The 25159-nt window shown below is 44.4% G+C and overlaps 2 protein-coding genes across 3 annotated transcripts in view; one reads left to right on the top strand and one right to left on the bottom strand.

Moving 5' to 3' along the window:
- The window catches only part of NEGR1 (neuronal growth regulator 1), a 232071-nt gene extending 208676 nt beyond the window's left edge, over positions 1 to 23395 (top strand). Inside the window, 1 exon segment of the mRNA XM_051798485.1 lies at positions 1890 to 23395. Within this exon segment, the coding sequence (XP_051654445.1) occupies positions 1890 to 2014 (125 nt within the window). The 3' untranslated portion in view covers positions 2015 to 23395.
- Positions 1 to 25159, bottom strand: part of LRRC7 (leucine rich repeat containing 7) — a 372813-nt gene that overhangs the window by 12694 nt on the left and 334960 nt on the right. The gene's annotated exons all lie outside the window — the stretch shown is intronic.

Genomic DNA, 25159 nt, shown 5'->3' with positions numbered 1-25159 from the left:
AATGTCATGCTCTATTGTAATGGTGGTGACAGGGATTATGTAAAAGCCCAGGATAGCTGTGGATGTAATCACAGACTCAAATAATTCCAGCTTTATTTAATGCCTGATCACACATACCTGCACCATTATCTTCCTACATGAATATTAAGACTGTGACTGTGTGTGTGTGTGTGTGTGTGTGAAACAATGACAGGGGAAGATTTCAAAGGGGGGGGAAAGCAGATGTTTTATGCTATTTTCAAATGTTTAAACCTTTTCATTTATTCCTAAACTAAGGGCTTAGTCTGACACAGCACCATGAAAATTAACAATCCAAGAACAAAGTTCCCTTGCATAGTATTGCACAGCAAATGCTCATGGAAGCAAGGACTGCTTATTACTTACCAAAATAATTACTCCTTGTAGGTAAAGGACTGAGCAGACCATACTAAGAACCTTTAAATTTGTAAATTGTAAAACTTTCTTTACTTTTTCAAGTTTGTGAAACACCACAAAAAAATCTATAGGATTTTATTAAGTTAGGAACAGGAAAGTATTCAGGGAGCCACAGGAAAAGTAATTCAATACTCTGAGGTGGAAAAGGACTGCAGAAGCTTATTAATTTTAAAGACCTTTTAAGAGCCAAGCACAATATTTTAAGCTGTATGTCATGCAGTAGGCTTACTGTGACATCATAATTGATAATTAAACTTCTCCATATTTGCTTCTCCTTCAGGTTTCTCTCCCATCAAATTCCCCTGGCTAGGCAGCTCTGGGAACCATAACTCTTCTCTATTATCTGCCCAAGTCAGTGTATTTTTCCCTCATTAACTCACCTTGTACCTTTGTGCTGAAACAATCCAGGTATGATTTAATAAGCCTTAGAAAGACAGTACCGGTTCATATGCAGGAAATCAGATTTACATAATTTTTCCGCTGGCTTTTATAGCCACCATAGTTCAAATTATCTTTAAGTTGAGGAAACTCTTTGAATACCGTAAAATGAAACAGCACCTGTGCTTTGCTCCAGCAGCCTCGCCTGGGTCTGGTAATAAATTAAAGGTTGATTTGTCACACTGACTTCGCCCAGAAAGCCCCTTTTTAATGAGAGGAGAGTGCCCTGTCCCACAGTTAGTCACGGTTATCAGTCACTAAACTAAGCTGCAAAATCAAGTTTAATCTTGTTTTGTTTTGGTTTTATTACCTGAACCTTTCTGCGTGGGGGGAAGCCAAATAGATTTTGGTTGTATCACATACTCTTCACCAAATAAAATGTCATACATTAACAGCAGATCTCATAGCACTGGGTTCTGTACAGATGGAAAAGGGGTGCTTCTATTCCAGTGTTTGGACTGATCAAGACTTGGAATTCAGGATTATACTTTTCTTGTATTTTCCCTCTCTTTGCATGCAGTTAGTGTGTATTTACTCAGGAATTTGAGGAAGCCTTCATGGTAAACAAATAAATACAATTTCTTTAAAGAGGCCAGAAATACATGGGAATGTCTTTGGCTGAGCAAAATTGTCAAACTTTGGCTTTTAGACTTAGGCAGTAAATGAGTTGCTTTCCAACAGAATTAAATCTAGTCCCCTCTTATTGCTTTCACTGTAGATCTTAATGCTCAGTAACTTAGAAACAGATCAGTTATTCAGATGGTTAAAAATGAAACATTCATCTGACACTAAGTACTCCCAAGTTTTAAATGCTTGCCTTAAAAACAATTTATCCTCTTTAAACAAACAGGAATATTCCCTGAGCAGGGTGACAGGAGGGTTGGGCTGCTTTTCCAGTGTTTTCTCTGGTTTTCAGGAGAATGCTTCTGTTGCCCTAAGTATTATCTTAGAAGAATTAATGAAAACTAAGAATTTGGTGGGAATTTTCACTGAACCCCTTTTCCTTCTCTCTGCAGCTCCCAGCACAGCCCAGTATGGGATCACCGGTGACGCCGAAGTCCTCTTCTCCTGCTGGTACCTTGTGTTGACACTGTCCTCCCTCAGTAGCATATTCTACCTGAAGAACATCATTCTGCACTAAATGTAAAGACCATAAAAGGCTTTTAAGGATTCCCTGAGAGTGCTGATGACTGGCTCCAATCTGGTAGAGTTTGTTAAAAGCAGCGTGGGATATAATCAGCCGTGCTTACATGGGGATGATCGCCTTCTGTAGAATTGCTCATTATGTAAATACTTTAATTCCCCTCCTTTTTTTTTGATTAGCTGCATTACCTTGTGAAGCAGTACACATTGTCCTTTTTTAAGACGTGAGAACTCTGAAATTACTTTTAGAGGATATTAATTGTGATTTCATGTTTGTAATCGACAAGTTTTCAAAAGCATTCAGTCATGGTCTGCTGAGTTGCAGACTGTAGTTTACAAAAGAAAAAAGGATATTGCAGTAAAAATGTGCTTCTTTAAGGCTGCAATACAAACATTCAGTTCCCTTCTCAACCACCATTCTCTCCACATTTACACAGAAGCATTTGTTCTTTTTTGAGTAAAAAAAAAATCAAATAATATTGCCTTCAAAGTACTTCTTCAGAATATTACACATATCTAGATTTTCTTCTAGCATGATATTCAGGTTTCAAGAATGAGCCTTGTATTATAACTGCATTGTGCAGTACTGCTTTTGTTCTCTACCCTTTTTCCTGCAAATTCAGCATGGTTGTGCCTTCATAAAACACGACTTTCCTCTTCCTCTCCAACAAATCTGGAATGTGTTTTGGGAAATGCTAAAGCATCCTTTTGAGCATAAGAAATCTCTAGCTGAGGATGAAGGTGCTACAGGCTACAAGGAAAACCTCCTCTGCCATCTCCAGGGGGTCCAGAAGCTGCTCCAGACACAGGGTTTAGGTCAAGGGTAGCACCAAGTCCTTTTTGTTTTTACCTCCACCACAACTAACCAGTAGGTGATCTCTGTAAAAATTAGTTTTCCCATTACAAAACAGAACACAAATTATTTTGAGGCATCTTTTGAATGTAGGAAGGTTTCCTATACTCATCCTAAATCCAAATTCCTACATGACTGTAAATGGCAGAAGCTGAATCGTCCCCTTTTGTATTACTGGCAAAACTGATGGGAATTGGTATTTTTCTTGCACTTAATTTTGTACTGGTTTGGCTAATTTAGCAATGATAAAGGATGCTTTTAAATATTAGATATCTGAAAATACATGAAGTATCAGCAGAATTTTATATATATACATATATCTATTAAAAGGAAGTTGCTCCAGTAATGGTACTGAAGTGCATGTTGCCGTCCACGGTAGGATCATCCTTCCAGGCAGGACTTGTACTCACACTGTGCAGGTCCCTCCCCCAGCAGGGCAGTCCCCACACACCATTTCCTAATCCTGCAGCCCATGAGGATCAAGTTTCAAAACAGTGTATAATGTTGCTTTTATTTTTTAACCCCCCTGGACAGTGTTAATGTGAAATGTGCTCACAGTTTACACCTGATTTCAAACTGCCATCTGTGGGACTTGCTGGGGCATGACTGTGGCCAACAGTCCTTGAATCTCAGATCCCCTGGCGACCCCAAGAGATTTTGACTTGCTCTCAAACAACTGTTGATGACACAAATAACAAAACCATTATCCCAGAATCCCAGGCTGGTTTGGGTTGGGAGGGACCTTAAAGCTCATTCAGTCCCAACCCCCTACCATGGGCAGGGACACCTTCCACTAGACCAGGTTGCTCTAAGCCCTGTCCAACCTGGCCTTGGACACTTCCAGGGGTGGGGCAGCCCCCACTTTTCACCATGATCATTCCCATGTTCTGTGTATGAGCTCCAGTAGCTGACACAAACATTACAGTACAACATTAATTCTCCTCACAGCAGGTTTTGGCAGAGAGCAGCACCAGCTGAGTCCTGGGTGTACTCAGCAGTCCCAAACTCAGCACAGATACCCCATTTTTCTGACAAGGAGGACTCTGAGTTTTGCTACACTCAATATCTACTGTCCCAATGTGCAGCCAGAATATGCAGTGAGTCTGTTGTAGTTGCTGATAAAGGGCATAAACAGAGGTATGTTGACTCCAAAGAGATGTCCCAGGTCACTTTGCATGTTCAGTGACAGACCGAACTGTGTCTCATTATTTGCAGCCATGTGCTAAGCAGTTACTATTTTCAGAAATGTGGCATTTTTTAAAACCTGGAATAACATGACAAAATCCATTCTGTAAGGAAAGGGTAAAAATTCAGCTCAAATTATATTGTACACAACCCTGATATTCTGATCTATCTTGTATTGCAGCTTTAAAGTGCTCTATTTTAGAATCCATTCACTAGAAACAGTGGTGCTGCAGGAAGAATTGTGGCAGTACAGTTTGATGAAGGAAAAACCAAGGATAGGGATAACCCAACCCATATGCCTCATCTCGTGTGGAATTGAGAGGTGGTTCTATGCTGTGGCTGGATCAGATCCTGCATTTTGGTGATATATTGCATTCCAGGGATCCCTGATATCTGGAACCTGATCTTTCCAGTAACAGAACAGAATGAACAGCAGATTTATTAAATATGGAAAGATAATATGTAGTTAAGTGTTGACTGTTTGCATTCAGACCAGGTAGAGCCACTGGATGACAGGTACAAGATTTTTAGTCCTATGTTTGAATTTTCATTTTGGGGGGACATAATTATTGTCAAGTCCAAAAAGAAGAAAAAAGAAATCCAGCCAAATTCCCAAATATCTCTAAGTGCCAATGGCATTCCTTAGGTGACACAGGGATTGCTGTCTGTGGCAGCTGTGTGCTCAGCAGTGACCTGGGGGTGGGTGAGGCCACGAGGATGGTTGTCCTCGGGGTCTGTAGAGTTTGGTCTCCTGAAGGTGCTCTGAGACTCTGCAACCCCAATTTTGGCAGGATTGGAGCTGGAGGCAGAGTGGATCAAATAAAGACACTTGGTTCTTGGTGAATCCATGCTGTGCAGTGACCTGGTGATTGTACAGGCTGGGACTTACTGGGGTGTTCTCCAAAAATGGGCCATGCTGCAAATTGAACACAACATTTCACATTTTAGGAACTGTAGAATGAGAGAATGGATTGAAAGGGGCCTTAAAGCCCATCTCGTTCCAACCCTGTAATTTGTGGGGTGCACTTTAGCCAACTGTTTGGGTGTATGTTCTTCAAAGTTCTGACCCATAATGTTCATATCTGTCGGGGAAATCTTATTATATTTATTACCACCTTTCAAATGCAAAAAATAAATGGCTTAGCTGAACATTTATATCAAGGTTGTTGTCCACATGGGAACCCCCGAACTCTGGAAGTTCCTCCTTGTGCAGTAACACAGGGCTGCCACCCCCATGGCTCCAGGGCCACACGGAGCAGTGGCGCTGCTGGTCGGGAATATGATCCTAATACTCAATGAAAGGATGTCTCACAACTTCTGCAACAAATGCAGTTTGTTTCTCAAGGGTTTAGAACTTGGCAGGATCTGTCAGAGCTAGACAGCTTTTTTTAAAACTGTTCAATAGATTTTTTTTTTCGAGTCATTGCTGTTTTTAAGACACAGGAGTGTTAAAACCCATCATAGTGACAGCTGCTTTTTTGCACATTTTCTGAGCAAGTGTTCTAGATAGACAATGGCAAATGTTCTGCTACCAAAACCTCCACCGAGTCCACAGAACTGTGTTATGAAGAATGTGTATACCAAAATATGTATTTACATGGATAAACAATATGCCTTAAAGACTAAATATGCATTTACTTCTAAGGCTGGATAAAACTTATGCCCAGTCTGGAGGTAAATAATCCATATTTCACAGCTGCCATGGAAGGCTTTGTTTCTTTGGAGAAAAAAGGGGGGAGAAAAAACATTTCTTTTAAAAGAATCTTAAATAATTTTAAAATTCTTGCATAAACTGATATATGTGAGAAAGTTTAGGAAAGTATGGAGTTTAGCCTGACACTTCAGCACTGGCAATGCAGGGCTTGCCGTGGGGGCTGTAGTGCCACTCAAAACCTGGCACGACCCATTTGATGTCCCCTTGTACACTCAGCTCTCTCAAGTGGCCCTGAGCTGGGGCAGAGTGAGGGGCCTGGGTGGCCCCCCATCCCACAGCACTGCGGGAATGGGGCCACCTCCCCACCCCATGCTACTACTGGCAACACAAAATCCTTTCAAACAAGAAAATCTTACAAAAAAATAGAATTTAAAAAAAAACAGGAATTAAAAATTCTCCACTCAGCCTTAATATTGAGAGCAGAGAAATCAGTATTGGTGTGGGAGGGAAGAATTTGCTTTGAATTTGACCAGCCATGAGCATGGCCATGGCAGGGGCAGGCCTGTATTTGGTTGGGTTTGGTCCTTATTTGTGTTCCTCTGTTGAGCTTTGAGGGCAAGGGAGGGGATTTATTCTGTAATCAGTAAAGTCTATAATCTAACCGGAAACGACCAGGCCAAGGCACTGGCACAGGGTCTGAGAATGGTTTGGGAGGGATTCTCAGTAAATCCTGCTCCAAGAGTTCTGTCTGAGCAAGGGCAGGGGAGGTTTTACAGGGGCACCTTCAGCGCTGAGCACAGACGTGTTTGTTCCTATACCCTTATGCCTAATTCATGAAGAGCTCCAAGGTTCCTTTTTATTAGATAATTCTCATGTTAAAAAATGCAGAGATCAGCACATTTGCCACTTCTCATAAGCTTAGTTTTCAGTCATTCATATTTTAGGGCATATTAAGCTTCCCCATCACTGGGTAGGATGAAAATCTGCATTACAGGATGGGGTGGGGGAGTGAGGGGGGTGATTCCCACCCGCTCTGGCTGCTCTGCCTTTGTCTGGGAAGGAGCTCCGTGAGGCTGTGGGGTCTCTGAGGGGGGCCTACAAGGGGTACACATCAGTCCCCAGCCACTCTGCAGCCATTGCACAGTTGCTCCACAACTCCTGACTGCCAGAGTTATCCCTGAAGTTTTAAGTCAATTTATGCCTAGAGCCATCTCGGTGATGGGAGAAATGCAGGAGGGACCTTCTCCTTGGCTCCCTCCCTGCACAGCGCTGGGTTCTCCCACACAGTGAACTTTGAACCACTCACAAGCAGCAATGAAAACCAGCACAGTTAACAGGGATTTCCTTGCAGTGCCTCAGTGCCTCAGCCCCAGGCAGTGGGAGGCAGGTACACCTTGGCCCCCAGTAGCAGAATAAATTACACTTCTGCAGCAGCCAGAATTTAAGGACAGGGAGGAGGGGACAGCACATTGCTGCTCCAGCCCCAACAGCCGCAGGACTTTCCCCTCTTATCAGTCAAATATTAGAGTCCTCATTATTCCTACCCTCTTCCTATGCTGCCAGATAACAAACTGCCTGTAATGATGATGAATATTCTCCTCAGTATCTAGAGGGGGAAATCTGTTCTCTCCTAATGCTCATTCATCCCTCTCTTTATTATTTTTCAGCCCAAACCAAAACACAATTCGCACATTACACACCACGATTTATGTGCAATAACATCAGTTTTCCCACTTCTCAGCCCCATTAGAGTCAGAAGCACATCACTCCCATTAACCTCCACGACAGCGACTTAAATGTGAACCACAAGTGAGAATAACCCTCCAAGATGAGCTGGAACAGCAGCAGCCTTGATTTCTGGTGGGTGGCTGAGGATGAGATGGCAGGGCCAGGCTTCCCTCCCTCCATTCTGTATATATGCATCCAGATTTTTTTATATGAAACAGACTTCCCTCTCCTTCAGGGTGGTTAATTCTGGCTGGGAGGTGCAGCCATTCAGATGTGTTTGATATTTTGGATGTGTCAGTCCAGGTGGAGCCGTGGCACAGGCGGGAGAGCGAAAGGCAGTGGGAGCTGCAGGACAGGCTGGCTGTGCCACTTGAGCCTAATGAGACAGTTCCTGGCAGGAATTTGGGCTCGGCAGAAACTGTGGGAGGCAGCTCAGTTCATTAGGCTGTGAAAGCTTTAAAACCTTCAAGAAACTGGTTCTCCTCTCCCATTTAAGTGAATTGCTAAAAGCGCTGAGTTGCTCTTCCATAGAACTTCGAATTCACTGTTTCCTTCATTATCCTTGACCTTTTTACATGTATTACCATAAGGAAAAACCAAGTTAACTTTGGAGGAAACTACTGCAAATTCACACCCCCCCCCCAACCTTTTAAAAACAGAGAGCCTGGGGGGCTGGACCAGGGGAGCAATGGATCTCATTTGCCACTATATTCTGTAAAAAGAGGATTTAATGTCTGCTTGCTAAAAATTACAGATCATAAGTCCCTGTGACTCATTTCTAAATGACTTTTAGCAAGACAGGTGCACAAATCCTCCTCAGCTTTGTGTTATGAGTAGCAGAAAGACAAATGGTGTGATGGTACAAGACGCCTTCCCATGTGCTGCTCCCAAAGCCTTGGTCCCTGTGTCTTGATCCTCATCTCTTGGTTCCCTTCTCTTGGCCCCCATTTCTTCGTCCCCATCTTTTGGTCCCTGTGTCTTGGTGCTTGTCTTGGTGCTTATCTCATGGTTCCCATCTCTTAGTCTCCATCTCTTGGCCCCTTCTCTTGATCCCCATCTTTTGGTCCTCATCGCTTCATCCCTGTCTCTTGGTCCCCAACACTCGGTGCCCTTCTCTCCCCAACCACAGAGAAGGGGAAGGTAGGAGAGCAGGAGGAGGAGGCTGCAGCTCTCAGACTGAGCTCCCAACCTATAATATGGAGCTTAAAACCAGGCATCGGGCAGTCACCAAAGACAACAGGTTGTCCTTCCTTGTGCACTGAGGTCTGAGCTCTCACCCTCTCTAACAAGAAGGGCTCTGAGTTCAACCCAAACAAACCCGAAAGCTCCGTGAGGTCCTTCTGACTCAGCCAAACTTCCCTCCCCAAGCTGGACACATCCACTCTGCCACCCTCAAGGGTGGGGTGGCGAGACAGTGTCCTTCCATCAGCTGCAGCAGGGCAGGGATGGCTGATGAGACACGGTGTGGAAAAGACACCTGAGTTTTTCCAGTCTATCGATTTTTGTCATGGGAGCTTCAATAAGTATCTCAGTCTCTGTTTCAATGCCTTAAGCACCTTTTTGCAAAAGGCCACGATGTAAGAGAGTACATTTAAGAAATTAATTTCCCAAAGTTAATCATGCTCAGTGACTCGGCTCCGGCACAGCTGCTCCCCCCCAGCAGCTGTGGCTCCTCAGGAAGTGCGACGGCGGCAGCGCAGTCAAGAGGCTTTGAGGAGTCTCCTGGCGTGGTATTTCTCTCCAGAATATTGCAGATAAGACACTTAATTCTCCTGAAAAAAAATCAGCCGAGGGCTTTGACCTTCTGTCTGAATGCAGAATTAGCACTCCGGGAAAGGTTAATGAACAGAAGGGAGTAGGGAAATTTGCACTGAAATACTCCTGAAATGGGTTTAAACACGTGCAGGTCTCTGGGCAGGTCTGTGGCAGGAGGAACTGCTCCCCTTGTCCCCCGTGGCCACCAGGACAACCTTCTCAGAAGGGGGGAAAGGGAAAAGAAGGAGGAGAATTTCCTACCAGAGGGTGGGAAGGGACAGGGTTTCACTGCAGGTCTTGCCCCCATGGGAGACTTGTCTAGGTTCTCAGCTGAGACCCCCACAGAGAACACAAGACCTTCCTCTGGGCATTCAAAATGTGTTTGTTTTCCTGACAAACTGATCTTGAATTACAATTCATTTCTTTGCTTCCCTGTGAAGCTGATGCTCATTCAAAGTAATTATTTTGCCATATGGTGAAAGGTGAAAAAATTGCTGTCAGGCCTCTCATACTTGGCATCGCAGCCCCTTTAGCAAGGATCTCTTTCATGAGTGTTGATTTGGCCAATTCAGGTAAAAAAACAACCCAACCTTCCCCCCCCACCTCCAGACTTTCTCAATTTCTAATTCCTCTTCCTCCCAAAAATCATGGCACCACTGCTGTAAATGACAAATCATAATGGTAAATACTGGGATGAGTCCTCAAAGGAATGGCAAGAACTAAGGCCGCTATAGTTTAATAATCACTTTATTGTGTTCATGACTTGTGTCATCAGAGGTATTTTACCTTCATTTAATGCTCATGCTTTTAGGAAAACCTGGGAGTTTTGACAAGTGCTTTAATATACCAATAGATTACAAATATTGTGGGAAGAAATTCCTTCCACAGGCTGAGGCAGAAAAGCAAAACCAAAACACACCCCAGTGGGTCGTGAAGCAGGTACTGCTCAGTACCAGGCCAGCAACTTCCTCATGGAATCACAGACTGGTTTGGGTGGGAAGGAACCTCAAAGATCATCTAGTGATGATCCAGTGCCTTTGGAAGGGTTAATAAGAATAAAACAAGTATTAGGAAAAAAAACCCACATTTGTCATTTGTTAAATGTCGAGACACCATCTGAAGACAAAAGCTAAGGCTTGGAGGGAGCGAGCCAAGTCTGTGTGTAATTATCCCTTGAATATTCAAAATATTGTTATTAAAACATCTCAGCTCCAATTCCAGTGCAGTAATCACACCCAGTGTAGAGACATGTAAAGAATATATATTTGCTCTATAGCAGGATGTGTTTGCGCTCCCAGTGTGGTAATGGCAGCTTCTCTGGCACCAGGCTGGGGGACACCAGTCATCCTGCAATCTCAAATCCCTCAAACCCTTAAAATCCCTCCAAATTTTCTGCAAACCTCAAACCCCAAGGTTCAAGTTGGTGACTAAGGGACAAAGAGCAACTCATATCAAAAATGAGCCTTAGGCAAGATTCTGGGAAGGGTTGGGATTGCTCTCAGCTCCTGTCCGCCACCTTTTCAACTGGGGCATCTTCCCCTTTTTTCCCTGCTCCAGGATAAATTCCTGGAAATAACAGAAATAGCATTCTGTTAGAGGGAACATCCTATAAAGGCATAACATCCTGAGTAGGAAATAACATCCAAATGTCAAATTCACATTCAAGGATGGGTATCCCATTCCACTGGAGACTGGAAATAGACCTGCTGAGGTGTCCCTCAGTGATGGTGGAGCCCACCCACGCTCTGCCCACACAGGGCTCTGTGGCAGCAGAGAAAACCCATCCCAGTGTCCCCGCAAACCCATCCCAGTGTCTCTGCAAACAGCCCCTGCCTTGTCCCACCTCCCCCAGAGGAGGGTGATGCTCTCAAAGACACAGCACCCAACTCTTATCAATAAGTTATGCAAATGCGCTTAGCAAAGTGCTCCCGCAGATGTTCTTAATTAAACCAGCCCAGCCCAAGCCCACATGAAGCAATAACCCCCAAAATGCCTCCCTGCTCTCATATGTTCTGAACCACCGCTGCAGGATACTCCAGGAATATTATTTTTGTAAGAGTAAAGCATTTGCTAAATAAGCCACCTGTTAAATAAACACTCCCACTCTCCAAATATTGTTATTTTGTTTTCCAGACTATGCACAATCTGGATTTATTTTAGATGAAAAAAGGTAATCACTAAAGCAGGAAAAGCCCCAAAAAACAGTATTTTGACTATTTACAACTATCCGTCTTGTGTGCACATCTGCTCCTTTGCAAGCTGGCAGAGCTCTTCCATTAAAAGAGATTCACAGTTCCTTATTCAGCTGGGGGCTAATGAATTTCTTTCATCAGGCCTCGTCACTCTTCCTTTTTCTTTAACTTCTTCAAGCCTTGAATTGCTCCTCATTCCCCCGAGTTCCCGTTCTGTATCTTCTCATAGGGACAAATCCCCATCCAAGATCACTTTAGCAAAGTTGCCACGGGAGTAAGGACAGAGTTTGTCTCCTGTTCCATCATGCTTTAAAAGCCAAGTTCACCCTTATCCCACCTCAAACCTGTCTGTACAGAAACATCCTGCTGCACCACAGCCCCTGGAAACCTTCAAATTAGTTTGACAGTATGGATGGCCACTCAAAAAAAAAAGCCCCAAAAAGATGAATGGAATAGAATAGAATAGAATAGAATAGAATAGAATAGAATAGAATAGAATAGAATAGACTGCAGTTGGAAGGGACCCTACAACAATGATTTAGCTCAAGTACAGGATGTTAAAAGCCAACACTGCCCTTAGAGCTGATCCCTGGCCCCTTCTCTCCATTGTGATGAATAAGCTAGGTCAGACAGAATTGTGGAATTGTTTAGGTTGGAAAAGCTCTCTGAGCCCATCGAGTCCAACTGTTCTCCAGCACTGCCAAGGCCACCACTAATGCATGTCCCCAAGTGCCACATCCACACAGTTTTTAAATCCCTCCAGTTATGGGGACTCCACCCCCGCCCTGGGAAGCCTGTGCCAGTGCCTGACCACTCTTTCCATGAAGAAATTTTCCCTCATCCAAACTAAACCTCCCCTCACACAGCTTGAGGCCATTTCCTCTTGTGCTGCCCCTTGTTCCCTGGGAACAAGAGCCCGACCCCCACCTGGCTCCACCCTCCAAGGAGCCACTAGCACCTTCTGAGTAGTGTGTGCAGACATTTACCAGGGATTTTAAATTACTTCAGGGATTTTCTGTCCTCATATCTGACAATTACATCTTATTGTCTCAAATAATTACTCAGCTCAGGCAGAGGTTTGGAGATCCCTGGGGACATCCTGCTCCTGCTGTACCTGCACAGAAAGCCTGGCTGACGAGGGGAGAGACTGTGCAGGCTCTTATCCTGTGGGAATAATGGCACATGAGATCAGCCCCATGGAAATCTGACTGATTGGCAGTAAAAGCTGGGAAGGTGATCATCTAAGTGTATAAAATGTGGCCATAAAGACACTCAGGCATTATGAGCTCAGGAAATTGCAGGCACAGAACTGGCCCGAACTGCTTTTCCCAATCAGCCCCATTATCCATCCCCTGGTCTCTCTCACAAAGAGCCTTTGTGAGCACAGTTTTTTGGGGCTGTTTTACATGTTCACATATATTTTCCTGCTCTTTGACACTCACCACCCAGCAGCTTGGCTCCATAACCTGTAGTGGATATTTTTCCTGTGCCTTCTGAATGAGGCAGTGGCAAAATCCTCCAGGCAAGTCTCACGCTGACCTTAACAAGAACCCTTTCTTCACCCAGTTTTCACCCAGCTACAGGTTTACCTGGATCTCTTAAACACTAAACCCCATCAGCTCATTATATTTTTCCAGTTGTTTTTATACATCTTGACTCTAATGGAGATTCTGAGCAAATTTCACAAAGCCTGTGTTACTCATTTCACCTCAAATGCAGTTCATGAATTAATGGTGTCTGTTAATTGGGCTGCTAATCCCTCTCCCAGAAAAAAAAACCAAACTAAAAAAATATCATAATACTTCTCATTTTTAGGTACCATGCTGTAATAAATGAGAGGCTTTAATTAGAGCAGAGCAAGCCCAGTATATTCACATACATATATATATACATGTGTAGGATAAAAGAAGAGAGAGTTGGACCCTTTTAAGACAGACCCTTTCCTCAACTCTCCATCTCAGCTTTTTCCACAAAGAAATCCAGGATTTGTTTCATTCAAAGGATAGACTTTAAATTTCTATACTCCTGTCAGGGCAGCATTAAATATTAAAGCCAGATATTAAAATTTCAAGGAACCTAAATTAAACCTGAGGTATTCAAAAATAAGTGTCCCTGAATATTTCATGGTAAAGATTTTGTAATTAGCTTCAGAAATCTCTCACATGAAGAAAGTGAGGAACTACCTAATAAAATGTGACCATCCCAGCGACCTTCCAGAGGGCTGCTCTCCATCCACCGAAGGATTTATATTTCTTGGGCTCCATGACATCTCTATGGCTTCCCAAGGAAGCCTTGCCAGCCCATTGTCTTCTCCAGGCTGGAAAACCCCCAGAGCATCCCAAGTGTCCCATCCCTCATGCAATAAACAGATTTGTGTGTGGAACCAAAGGGGCCAGGACTCATCAGAGCAGTTCACCAACTTTGGATTTAATGAGACAACAAGGAGATATTATTTATGGTTCCTTTAACTTTGAATGTCCTGTGAAAGACTCCTGGATTTACTAAGGAGGAGCAGCAAAACAACCCAAATCAGGATAGGGTTTGTAGCCTCTGTAAGTAGGATTTCCTCCATTATTCAGAAAGACAGGCTGACATCCAAGGAGCAATTGCCCATTAGTGTCCTCCAAAGATCTTCCAGCTGGACCACTCTCAGTTTCCCACCAGCATCAGATTGTTTACAGCTAACACTGATAACATCTGCTCCTGTCTGCACAGAAAGCTTTGGGAGAGACATCCATGCCAGCACAGAGCTGGCCCAATATTTCAGTGTCAGCATGGCAAAGCAGCTAAAAAATACCCCAGCAGATAATATAACAATTTAAATGAGGGTGTCTGTCTGAGCTTAGGAAATTAATGTGTACTAAAATGGTCCGAGAAGATGCAAAAAAATAGTAACCAGCTCTTAGTGCAGCAGCAGCAGCAGCATTATGGCATCTCTTCCTCCCTTCACCCGAGTTCTTGGGGCTGTGAAACAACCCTGTTTATAATGCACTTCCTAGAAATTCATTATATAAGAATTAAAATTCATTACTCTAAAGGCTGTTTATGTGCCTTTTTGTAAGAGGAAAGTTGCTTTAAACCAATGCTGTGCCAAATTTTTACCTCTCTTGGAGAATTTGAGTGAGTTCAGCAAATAAGGCCAGTGATGTGCAGCTCAGCTTGTACCCAGCCAGAAGGCCCTGGGTGCTGTCCTAGGTAGCCAGCTGACAGTCTGTGCGTGTTAAGGCTGTGGACTAAGCCTGAGCTACTGTCTAAAACTGCATAATTAACCATACATAATTAGCAATACCCTCAGAGAATCAGGTTCCTGGGATCACCAGTGCCATGTGCTGCCTCTGCTCAGCCCACATCTGCAGATAAGGGGGATCCTGCTATCGAAAGCTCTTATACCTGTGGAAATCTAATAGACATCAGTGTAAATAGAATATAAAAAGTAAGTCATTGCCTTCAATCACTGTGAAGAGGCTTAAATGCCTTCCCAAAGGAGAATATTGGTCTATGACAATGGGCAGAAGATAAAGAGCAGATTCAATGGTACAGGCTGTAATTTAATATTCACAGTTTGTCTAATCAAAGTAAACACACCCTTTCATAGGAACATGTAAAAGTCATTGAATTATTGTGGAAAAGGGAAAGAAAGTTGTCAACTTAGTCAGTGGTAAGACAAAATAACTACCAGCCTTCAGAAGTTAGAAAGGAGACTATTGGGGCTTGAAGCCATCTCTGGAGGAGATCAGCTCAAGGGACACCTGGGGACAGGGGACCACCTCTGCCCACCGTGGGGCCACCACTCCAGCAGTACCTTGAGGACATGAGACAATTTTAGTTATTGCTCCAGAACCTTCTCCAATGCACTTGTTCTCATAAAATGTCTTGTAGCTTCCTTAGGAAAGCATGAAATCATGGAATGGGTTGGGTTGGGAGGGACCTTAAAACCCATCCAGTTCCCCCCCTGCCATGGGCAGGGACACCTTCCACTATCCCAGGTTGCTCCAAGCCCAGTCCAACCTGGCCTTGGACACTTCCAGGGATGGGGCAGCCACAGATTCTCTGGGCAACCTTTCCCAGGGCCTCACCACCCTCCCAGGGAAGGATTTCTTCCCAATATCCCATCCAACCCTGCCCACCCTCAGTTAATGCCATTATCAGAAGATCAAGTAAACCAGGGACCCAGCAGGGGGTTGGTGACTCTTCCAGGTCATTCCAGTTTGTCCCCAGTGCCATCATGGGAGCCTTTGCTCCAGTGCAGTGATATTGTGGGAGTGTTACAGAACAGGGCAGGGCCCTGGCACGGACAGCAGAGCATGAGGGACAGCAGTGACTCTGATTTATATCTCGGGGGGAATTAATTCATCGTTCATGCAGGACTTACCACGGCAGCAATAAATCAGTTTGTCTGATAAAGGCAGCAGCACTAAAGAATTCTGGGATCTTTTGCGAGACTGGAAGATACAGCCTCTGTCTCCCTTCCCTCCTCAGCCCTGCTCAGTGTTCACAGTGCTGCCTTTGGAAAGGGTCAAGGGCAGAAAACAGAGCAGAGAAAATCCTTGAAGGCATCATGGAATAGAATCACAGAGTATCCTGAGTTGGAAGGAACCCAAAAGGATCATCAAAATCCAACTCCTGGACACCAGGGTCATGCCACACTGCAACAAGTAACTCAATATAATCCTTTATTTTCCTAAGATAGTTTCAAAACAGTGAGTTCAGAGTTTGCAAGCCATGTTTATGCCCTTTTTCCTTCATTCTCAGGTGGTGGGCAGCTGTGGTTTTATTTTGCACCAAGTTCTTTCTCTAATATTCATCCCCAATCATCAACAAAATAAGTTAATAGGTGTAGGCGACTGTAATGACAGTAAATGCTGTGTGGGAGGCACCATCCACGCTGCATTGTCAGTTCCTGCATGTGAAATTAAATACCCTATTCCAGGTAAATGCTAATATATTCCAGGAGCACTTTTCCACAAACAGATTTTTAAAAGGCAGTAGAATAAAAAGGTGATATTAATGATACATTGAAATAATCCAATGGGTGTGAGGTTAGGATCCTGGTTTTTTTCCGGAGGGTCTCTCTCTCTATTGGCATGAAATGATCTGAATGAAAGAAACGTCCAGGGTCACATAATTGCTGCCCAAAAATGGTACAGTGGCATCAACCTTCATTTGTGAACAGGATGTTCTCTTATAAATGAGCTTTGCTGTTGGAGTCAGAGTCATGTGACACATTACAGCCTGACTTCTGCTGAAAAATTAGGAGAAAGACAAAACATAAAATCATCTCAGAATACCAGACTGGGTTGGATTGGAAGGGACCTCAAAGCCCATCCCTTTCCACCACTGCCATGGGCACAGACACCTTCCACTAGCCCAGGTTGCTCCAAGCCCCGTCCAACCTGGCCTTGGGCACTTCCAGGGACGGGGCAGCCACAGCTTCTCTGGGCAACCTGTGCCAGGGCACCCTCCTAGGGAACAATTCCTTCCCATTATCCCATCTTAATCCCCTCTCCTTCAGCTCAAGGCCAGGGCTGGGCTCCTGCAGTGCAGTGCAGAGTGTTCCCCTTAGGTTTAACAAGCACTGCCTGTCTTTGAGAGATTGTAACTATTGATTATTCCTCTGCCCTGATGGACTTTGGATTTTTCTCTCCTGTTTTACACGTCAGCAATTGGGAAGCTGAGAATACAACAGCATATTGAGCCCTGAGCAAAAACACCTCAGGTTCTGGTGCATCTTGCTTATATTTTAATTACTCCACTAATACAGGGAGGATTTTGCAAAGCAGTGCCCTGCATAACACCTTGGTTTGGAGCCATATGTTCTTCATTCCACAAAATATCTTTCCTTGGTGATCCAGAGCACAAGGCTTAGCACATTAGCATATGATAAGACAATTTCAAAGAATAAATAAGCTCAGCATTAAGCAGCCAACATGACAATAACACCTGAGTGATGCAGCAGAGATTAGAGCTAAAAATAGCTCAGAAAACTAAAAATACTTGCAGACAAGTAATGAAAGTGTGGTTTTAAGGTGATTTATTAGGAATTATGAAGTAGTCCTGGCTTTGTGCTGAGCTGTGAACAGTGAAATTGGAATAAACAAAATAATCTTGCTGTGTTAATAACTTCCTCTAAACTCCCCATATGTATCACACTCTTTCTGGTTGCCAAGTGAGGACCATGACTTAAAGGAGAGATTCAGTTTAAAATCTTTATCTAACTAGAAAGAGAAATGAGTGAAGGTAGAGACACTGACCCTGCTCATGGGAATGGGGAAGAAGGTGCCAGGGGCTGCTCCAAGAGGTAATTCCACCCCTCCAAGGCAGGACTTGGCTGTTCTGGGTTGGAGAGGGACAAATGAGGCCATGGCATTCCTGGGGGTACCACAGCAGTGTCGTGGAAGGCACCTTTGTTTGATTCAGTCCTGTGCAGACTCATGAAAAACTATGTTAAAGCATCATCAAAGAGGGTTTTGCAAAATAGTTGCTCCTCAATTTTTTCAACAACAAAATCCAGTATTTTTGAGGATCTCCAGCATCTCAAGCACAGAATCACAGAATCAGAGAATTGTTAAAGTTGGAAAAGCCCTCCAGGATCATTTGAGTCCAACCTGTGACCGATCCCCACCTTGTCACCCAGCTCAGAGCACTGAGCACATCCAGTCGTTCCTTGGACACCTCCAGAGATGGGGACTCCACCACCTCCCTGGGCAGCCCGCTCATTCTGTGAAAAAACAGATTTAAATGTGTCACTGCAGCTGCTGCAGCTCCATTTGCCCTCTGTGAACCAGAGTCAAACAGCATCAGAAGGGGACAGGACAAGGACCAGTCCAGACATTTCCAATTAAAACTGGAGGAGCAAATTATTCAAAAAGATCTTAGTTATTGTTACCCATGCAAAACAAACAGTAGATGATGAGTTCTGTGAGAGACAGAGTAAAGCTCATTTCTAGGACAGGAAAAATTTATTATGAACATCAATGAACACAATAAAACTGCTACAACCTACAGCTTATATTTTCCTACCAATTGGGTCTATTATAGAATCACATAATTCCAGATTGTTTTGAATTGGAAGGGACCTTAAACTCCATCCAGTCCCACCCCTTGCTATGGGCAGGAACAACTTCCACTACCCCAGTTTGCTCCAAGTCCCGTCAAACCTTGCCTTGGACACTACCAGGGATGGGGCAGCCACAGCTTCTCTGGGCACATAACTGTGTTATGTTTTTTACTACACCCAGGGAGTGGAGCATTGTTGCATCTGTTAAACTTATTTGCATGAGGGGTGAGGATATGGAGCTGATATTCCCGACCTAATCTCCCTGTCAGCCTCTGAAAGCTTGAAAAGCTTGAGAGATAAACCCCAGTCTGAGCGATCACGCAGCAGCTCCCGATTACACGGCTCAAAACACCAGATCAAAGCACGTGTATGAGCAAAGTCACTGCACTGTTAATGCCTCCCTTTCAAAAAATTAATGCACCTGAGCATGGCACTGACACAGGTCACAGAGGCAGAGCCCATGTAAGCTCCAGGAGCTCCCACACAGCGCATCACTGCAAACTGTTTACTTCCATGGCAAGTGCTAAATCCTAAGGTACTGAATGGATATTGAATGTACAGTGGGCTTGGAGTTCCATCTCCCTGGTCCCTTCGTTTTGGCAGGTTTGATCTGGGTGACCTTTCCTCAGCAGGGGTTTGCTGTTTAATTACAAGCTGGAGGAGCTGGGCTGTGCAATGGAATCGCTCCGTAGCCAGTGTTCCATGTAACAGGGGCTGCCTGCTGGGAGCCAGGCAGGGATCACCCAGCAGGGCCTTCCTGAAATCACTCAGTGGAATTACAGCGCTGATGGCAAAGCTACTTACGGGCAAACAGGGTCAGGGAGGCATTAAGAGGCATGAAGGGGAGCCTGGCAATACCCACCCGCTGGGAACACAAAGCCTCCATGGCAGGGCTGGTGCTGAAAGCAAACATTTGTACAGCCCCTCACCCATGGAAATCCAATCAGTGCTGGGGAATTAGTGCTGGGGTGTAAGGGGGGATGAGGGGATGGCTGGGAGGGGTAGGATGAGCACCTGCCTGGGCAGCACTTCCCTTATGCTCCGGTGGTCTCACTGCTTCCCTGCTCAGGGCCGTGCAGGTTCTGGGGTCCCCTGTGCCCCCTCTGATCCCCTGCAGGCAAATCCCAGAGTGTCCTGGAGTTCCCATTTGACAGCCCATAGTGCCAGTCCCTGGCACTCTGACGGAGGGAAGAGTCACTTCCCGGTTAGTGCAGCACAGCCAGTGCAGCATTCCCAGGTGGAAGTGGCTGAGTAAATTGAAAGTGTTTATTAAAACGAGCTTCAAAAGAGAGAAAAGGAAGGACTCAGCAGGAATCTGACGCCTTGTTTTTTTTCTGGGACCCCATTCATAGAATCATTAAGAATAACAGAATCATTAAGGTTGGAAAAAGCCTCCAAGATCGAGTCCAACCATTCTATCATATTGCCTTGGAAATTCTAAAAGGGGGCTCATTTTACATATGGTTGGTGAATAAAAACAAATATTTTCCATTCATTTTAATCTCTTAAATGTTAAAAAAAACCCTTTTGCAGAAGACCAGTATTCTTTTTCTTGCAGAGTAAATGACTGAGGTGAATCCTCAAGTATAAAACAATTTTTTCCAGAAGAATATTCTAAATGGCACCTGCCAGGTTTTATATGCGTCATGTAAGAACTAACAACCCACAATAATAAAATGGTCTTATTAAAATAAATACAAAATCAGAGAGGTTTAATGAAACACAGCCAAGTGCCCTCAGTGGTTTAAACAAAGCAAACCCTGCCAGGATTTGTAACACAAAAAGAAAGGGTTGGCCCAGGGTGTTTGCTTATGAATCTCCATATTCATTCATGGTAAATATTGGACTTCCCTTCTTATTTCATACAGAAAGTGAGGTGGAACTGTTACATTAAAATATGTGAAAGAATAAAAATCAGCCTACAAATGGAGGAGTTTGACTGGTGTCCAGGGGCACAGTAAAATAGGCAAGTTAATACTGAGCAATTACAAAATGTTTCCACCAGTTGCCCTTACTGAGACACACCAGTGATCCAAATGAAGGAGGGAGGCACGACATGAATATAAACAACTACAGATATGCTCATTTCTATAAAGAATATCCCATACACGCACCTTACATGTAAAAGAAATAATTTTTATATACTTTCCCAAACCTCAGTTTAGTTAAATAAATTTATTCTAATTTTATTAATTATCAGACTGAAAAAACCTCAACCACAAGAGGAAACTTAACAGCTGACTTATAATGAATTTCTGAACTGTAAACATTTAGCTGAGGTATTGGCAAATGTCCCAAATAATGTTGTATTTTATTCCAGGACAAATTATGTAGCATCCAGATAAAAGCAAAGCCAACTCCTGCCCCTGTTTGAGCATGGGCAGTTTTCTCACAGGTGAATTGTTTCCTGAATTCATAGTAAATCCAAGAATAATCCCAGACTGGTTTGGGTTGGGAGGGACCTTAAAGCTCATCCAGTTCCACCCCTGCCATGGGCAGGGACGCCTTCCACTAGACCAGGTTGCTCCAAGCCCTGTCCAGCCTGGCCTTGGACACTTCCAGGAATGGGGCAGCCACAGCTTCTCTGGGCAGCCAAATTGGAAGTGTTTCTGTAGAATGTGCAATTCACACAATTTCAGAGCCATAATTTCACTCCATTCTGGGCAATACCCATCCCCCCTTTCTCTGCCAAAATTCCTGCCTCCAGCCCAATGTTCAGTACCTCTGTGGAAAGATCACATATTGTATGTGTTTGTTTTCTGGCTTGTTTAGAGCTGAGAACAGCACAAGCCAAGCGAATCCAAGAAAATCAAACCTGTGGCAGTCCCTGGTCACCCTTGCACTGCTGCAGGAATCTATTCCCGTGACTGGTGCGACTCCAACTGCATCAAATTCCGCTTAAACTCCATCAATCAGCAGCAGCCATGCAGGAAGCACGTTCCCAAAGCTCCTTGGGGGGTGATGGAGCATAGCCAGGCTCCCACCTTGGCTCCAGGGGCAACCAGGACTGGGCATTCCTCACCTACCCAGCCAAAGCCGAGGGCACATTCCTTGTGCAACCATCCTTCTCTTAGCCTGACAATCCACTGCGTGGTGCTCGCTCCCAGGAGGGATCTGACCCTCACTGCCAGGAAGGATCTGGTCCCATGGCAGTGATGTGGCTCCACAGGGGGAGGTGGGGTGTGCAGAATCTCTCCTCAAGGGACCCTGAGCCACCGAGAGGACAAAGCCATTTAACACAGTAAATGCACAATGGTTGAGTCACTTTTCCCTACATTCCCATTGCTCCTGTTGAGGATTGTATTTGATTACAGAATCAGGTTGCAGATTGTACATTGTGTTACGAGTAGCAAAGGATACTTATTTATATATATATATATTACTGTTTTTTATTCATTTCTAAATAAATCATCTCAGATGCCAGAATACGGTGAGGATTTTAGGTTTTAAAAAGTGGTTTACAGTAACTAAATTAAACAGATGCCTTATTTCTGAGGATTGCAGGATATTTTTAAAAAGAAACAAGCCCCTATCCTAAGGTCCCTGCAGGAATCCCAGCAGGAGATGAGCTGAGGTGGGGAGGGTGTTTCTGTGTAAAGCCAACATGGCACTGGGACAGGACCAATCTCTGCAAAAGGAGAAGTTGATGTCTGAAAGGAGCCTTGAGATCCCAGGCTTGGGTTGACATTCCCAAACCCGAGCATTAGCCCGACCCCTCCTAACCCTCAGGAAGTGGCTGGTGCCTTTTTGGGGAGTCTCAAGCCAAGAAAGACCATTCCAAGCAGAATTCTAAGGTACAGGGAGTGTCTGCCTCCATGCCCACACAGATCATCCTACTTGCAATTAAATATAAAAACTCTTTAAAACACATGGATATTTTTTTCCGGAGTCACTCACTGACTTCCCTGTCCCCTCACTGCTGCACAATAGGCAGGGACAAAACCACTTTTCCAGAACTCATTCCTTAGGGTAACAACAGAACTTCTCCCAGGATTAAAACACAGCAACACTTCCTTTTTCTACATTTCTTTAATTAGCTTAACCTGAAGTTGACAAAGTCCCTAATTCTTCCCAGATCTCAGCTACAGCCTGTAGGGATGAGTGTATTTATTTCTGCATCTGTTCCCCAAATTAACTCAGAAAATGATTATGGTTCTTGGTAGTGCCCGGGGAAGCTCTTCTGGAATGTTCCATCCCAGTGATCTGCCAGGGTCATTCCTCACACGACTGTTTCCTCTCCTTTTATGTTCTACTAATTGCAAGGGGAATATAACACCACTGCAGGGTTCAAATCTGTTCTGCTGGGAGTCCACGGTAAGACTTCCATTGACTCCAGTGGATGCAGAATTCCATGAGGTGTTTGTCATGCTGTCAGACAGAGTAGACCTTGTGGCTCCGGGGACAAACTCCCAAACCACCTGCTGTGATGTTATATTCCCAAATCCTCTGCTCTGGCATTGGGAACATCCTTGGAGGGGGTTTCATTGCAGATGTGAACCCAAGGAAGGGTTGGTGTGTCATCATAGTTAACACTCACCTCAAAGTACCCTCTGGAACCAGGATCCAATACCAACTTTATCCGATGTACAGCATTTTAGGATGCATGTAGTATCTTTAGTAGCCACAGATCTGCCATTTGGGGGCCGCAGCCCAGTAGGATGTCCCCGTGTCCCTCGCTTCGATGTACTCTTGTATGGGTTAGAGAAGATGGCCTCTGTCGTGCGTTGTTCGTGAGCTGTTTCTTATCCCAGAGAGGTGTACGATGTAAAATACGTCAGTGCAAAGTGTATATTTTATGTGAGAGGAAAATACATTTTAATAAAGGTAAAGCTTTGTTTAGCTGTAAAAAATGGCAACTGTTCAAGTGTACAGTAACTTCTTACTAATGTATGAAAATCTGTGATATTTTTGATTTGATTGTATTTGTATTGCCCAAATAAAACATTTTGGCTGTATTGTTCCTAACTCCTACCTTTTCTTTCTAAAGGGGAAGGTGTATTTATTCCACAATAATTTACTTTATTCAGGAGAAAAAAGAGGGATGATCAAATTTTCCATAGTTGCCCTGAGTGAATGTCCCTCTTGTATTGCAACCCCTAAAATGAATTTCTAAATGGATTTTCCTGCCCATTGCTATTTATTGGTATGGAAGAAACAATTCTTCAGCTCAGGCAGAGTTATTGGTGAGAGTCTTTGAAGGCTTCATGAGGGGAACCCTGCAGAGACAGGGCTTGGCTGAGCTGTGACATCTCGGGGGACGGTGGCATTTACGCCTTTTTCTTTTGCTTTTTATTCTTTAAGGGAAAATATAAATGAAAAAGACTCAACTAGAAGTCCAGGCAGCACAAGGCTGCTGTATCCAAAGCTAAAGCTGTGAAAATAGCCATGCCAGGGAAAAGAAGTAAAAAAATAGATATAGTACCATTATCTCATTAGTATTATTATCTCATTAGTATATATGGTGTGAAGAGATTTATATTTTTATATATACAATATTAGTATATAGGGCCACGGAGATGCTCCAAGGGCTGGAGCCCCTCTGCTCTGGAGCCAGGCTGGGAGAGCTGGGGGTGTTCACCTGGAAAAGAGAAGGCTCCAGGGAGAGCTTAGAGCCCCTTCCAGTGCCTAAAAGGGCTCCAAGAGAGCTGGAGAGGGACTTGGGACAAGGGCCTGGAGGAACATGACATGGGGCAATGGTTTCCCACTGCCAGAAGGCAGGGTTAGATGGGATACTGGAAAGGAATTTTTGGCTGTGAGCGTGGTGAGGCCCTGGCACAAGTTGCACAGAGAAGCTGTGGCTGCCCCATCCCAGGAAGTGTCCAAGACCAGGTTGGAGGGGGCTTGGAGCAACCTGGTCTGGGGGAAGGTGTCCCTGCCCATGGCAGGGGGTGGAATGAGATTAAATTTGAGGTCCCTTTCAACCCAACCCACTCTGGGATCCTGTGACACTCCCAAGCCAAGTGCTTTGCTGGTACGGGCTGGTCAGCCAGCAAACATGACTAATAAAAGCTCAGAGGAAAACCAGTTCCCCTGAGGCTTCCTGATCCATAAATCAATACAAGACAGCTCTGGGAGGCGGAGGAGGGATGGAGGCAGCACCCCAGGAAAAAACAGATGCTCTCCAAAGGAAATGGAGCTGATGAGGTGTCTCCTCTGTACCCACCAAACACAGCACTGCAATCACCCAACACAAAGATACCTTTTTAAAGCATCAACTACATCAACCACGTTTCCAAGGCAACCCTGTCAAGACAATGCTCCTGCTTTAAATGTTTCTGTGGAAGGAGAATAATAATATAATAATGGGTCTCATAAAGCCACTTCCATTTCCAAAGGGTCTAAAAACATCTCAGAAACATTTACACACTCCAGAATTGCTTCACCTGACGCTGAACTGCAGCTCCTGTGGGGTGGAACACTGGGAGTGGGGAGGAGCACACGGAGGCAGCTCAGGAGGTGGGATGAAGAATATCCCAATGATTGTGTGCTGCTGGAGCAGGAGCTGGTGGCAGGGATGGGGGAATGCGGCTGCACGCTGAGATCTGTAAGACCCCAGGAGATGTGGAGCAGCTGCATCCCAAATGAGCCTGCCTGGATAAATTGATAGTTCAGAGGGAGTTGAGGCAGGCTGAGTATAAAAACTCCGAGGAATGAGCACCACATCCTGATGCCACACGTTCCTGAGCAGCTGCCCCTTTGATAGCCCTCACAATATATCA

Source organism: Manacus candei, unplaced genomic scaffold (assembly GCF_025592945.1).
Source record: "Manacus candei isolate 608988 ecotype Guabito, Panama unplaced genomic scaffold, ASM2559294v1 h1tg000005l, whole genome shotgun sequence".
In the NCBI taxonomy this organism is placed as follows: domain Eukaryota; kingdom Metazoa; phylum Chordata; class Aves; order Passeriformes; family Pipridae; genus Manacus; species Manacus candei.
Note: the sequence above shows the minus strand (reverse complement) of the source record. Positions and strands in the feature narration are given on the sequence as shown.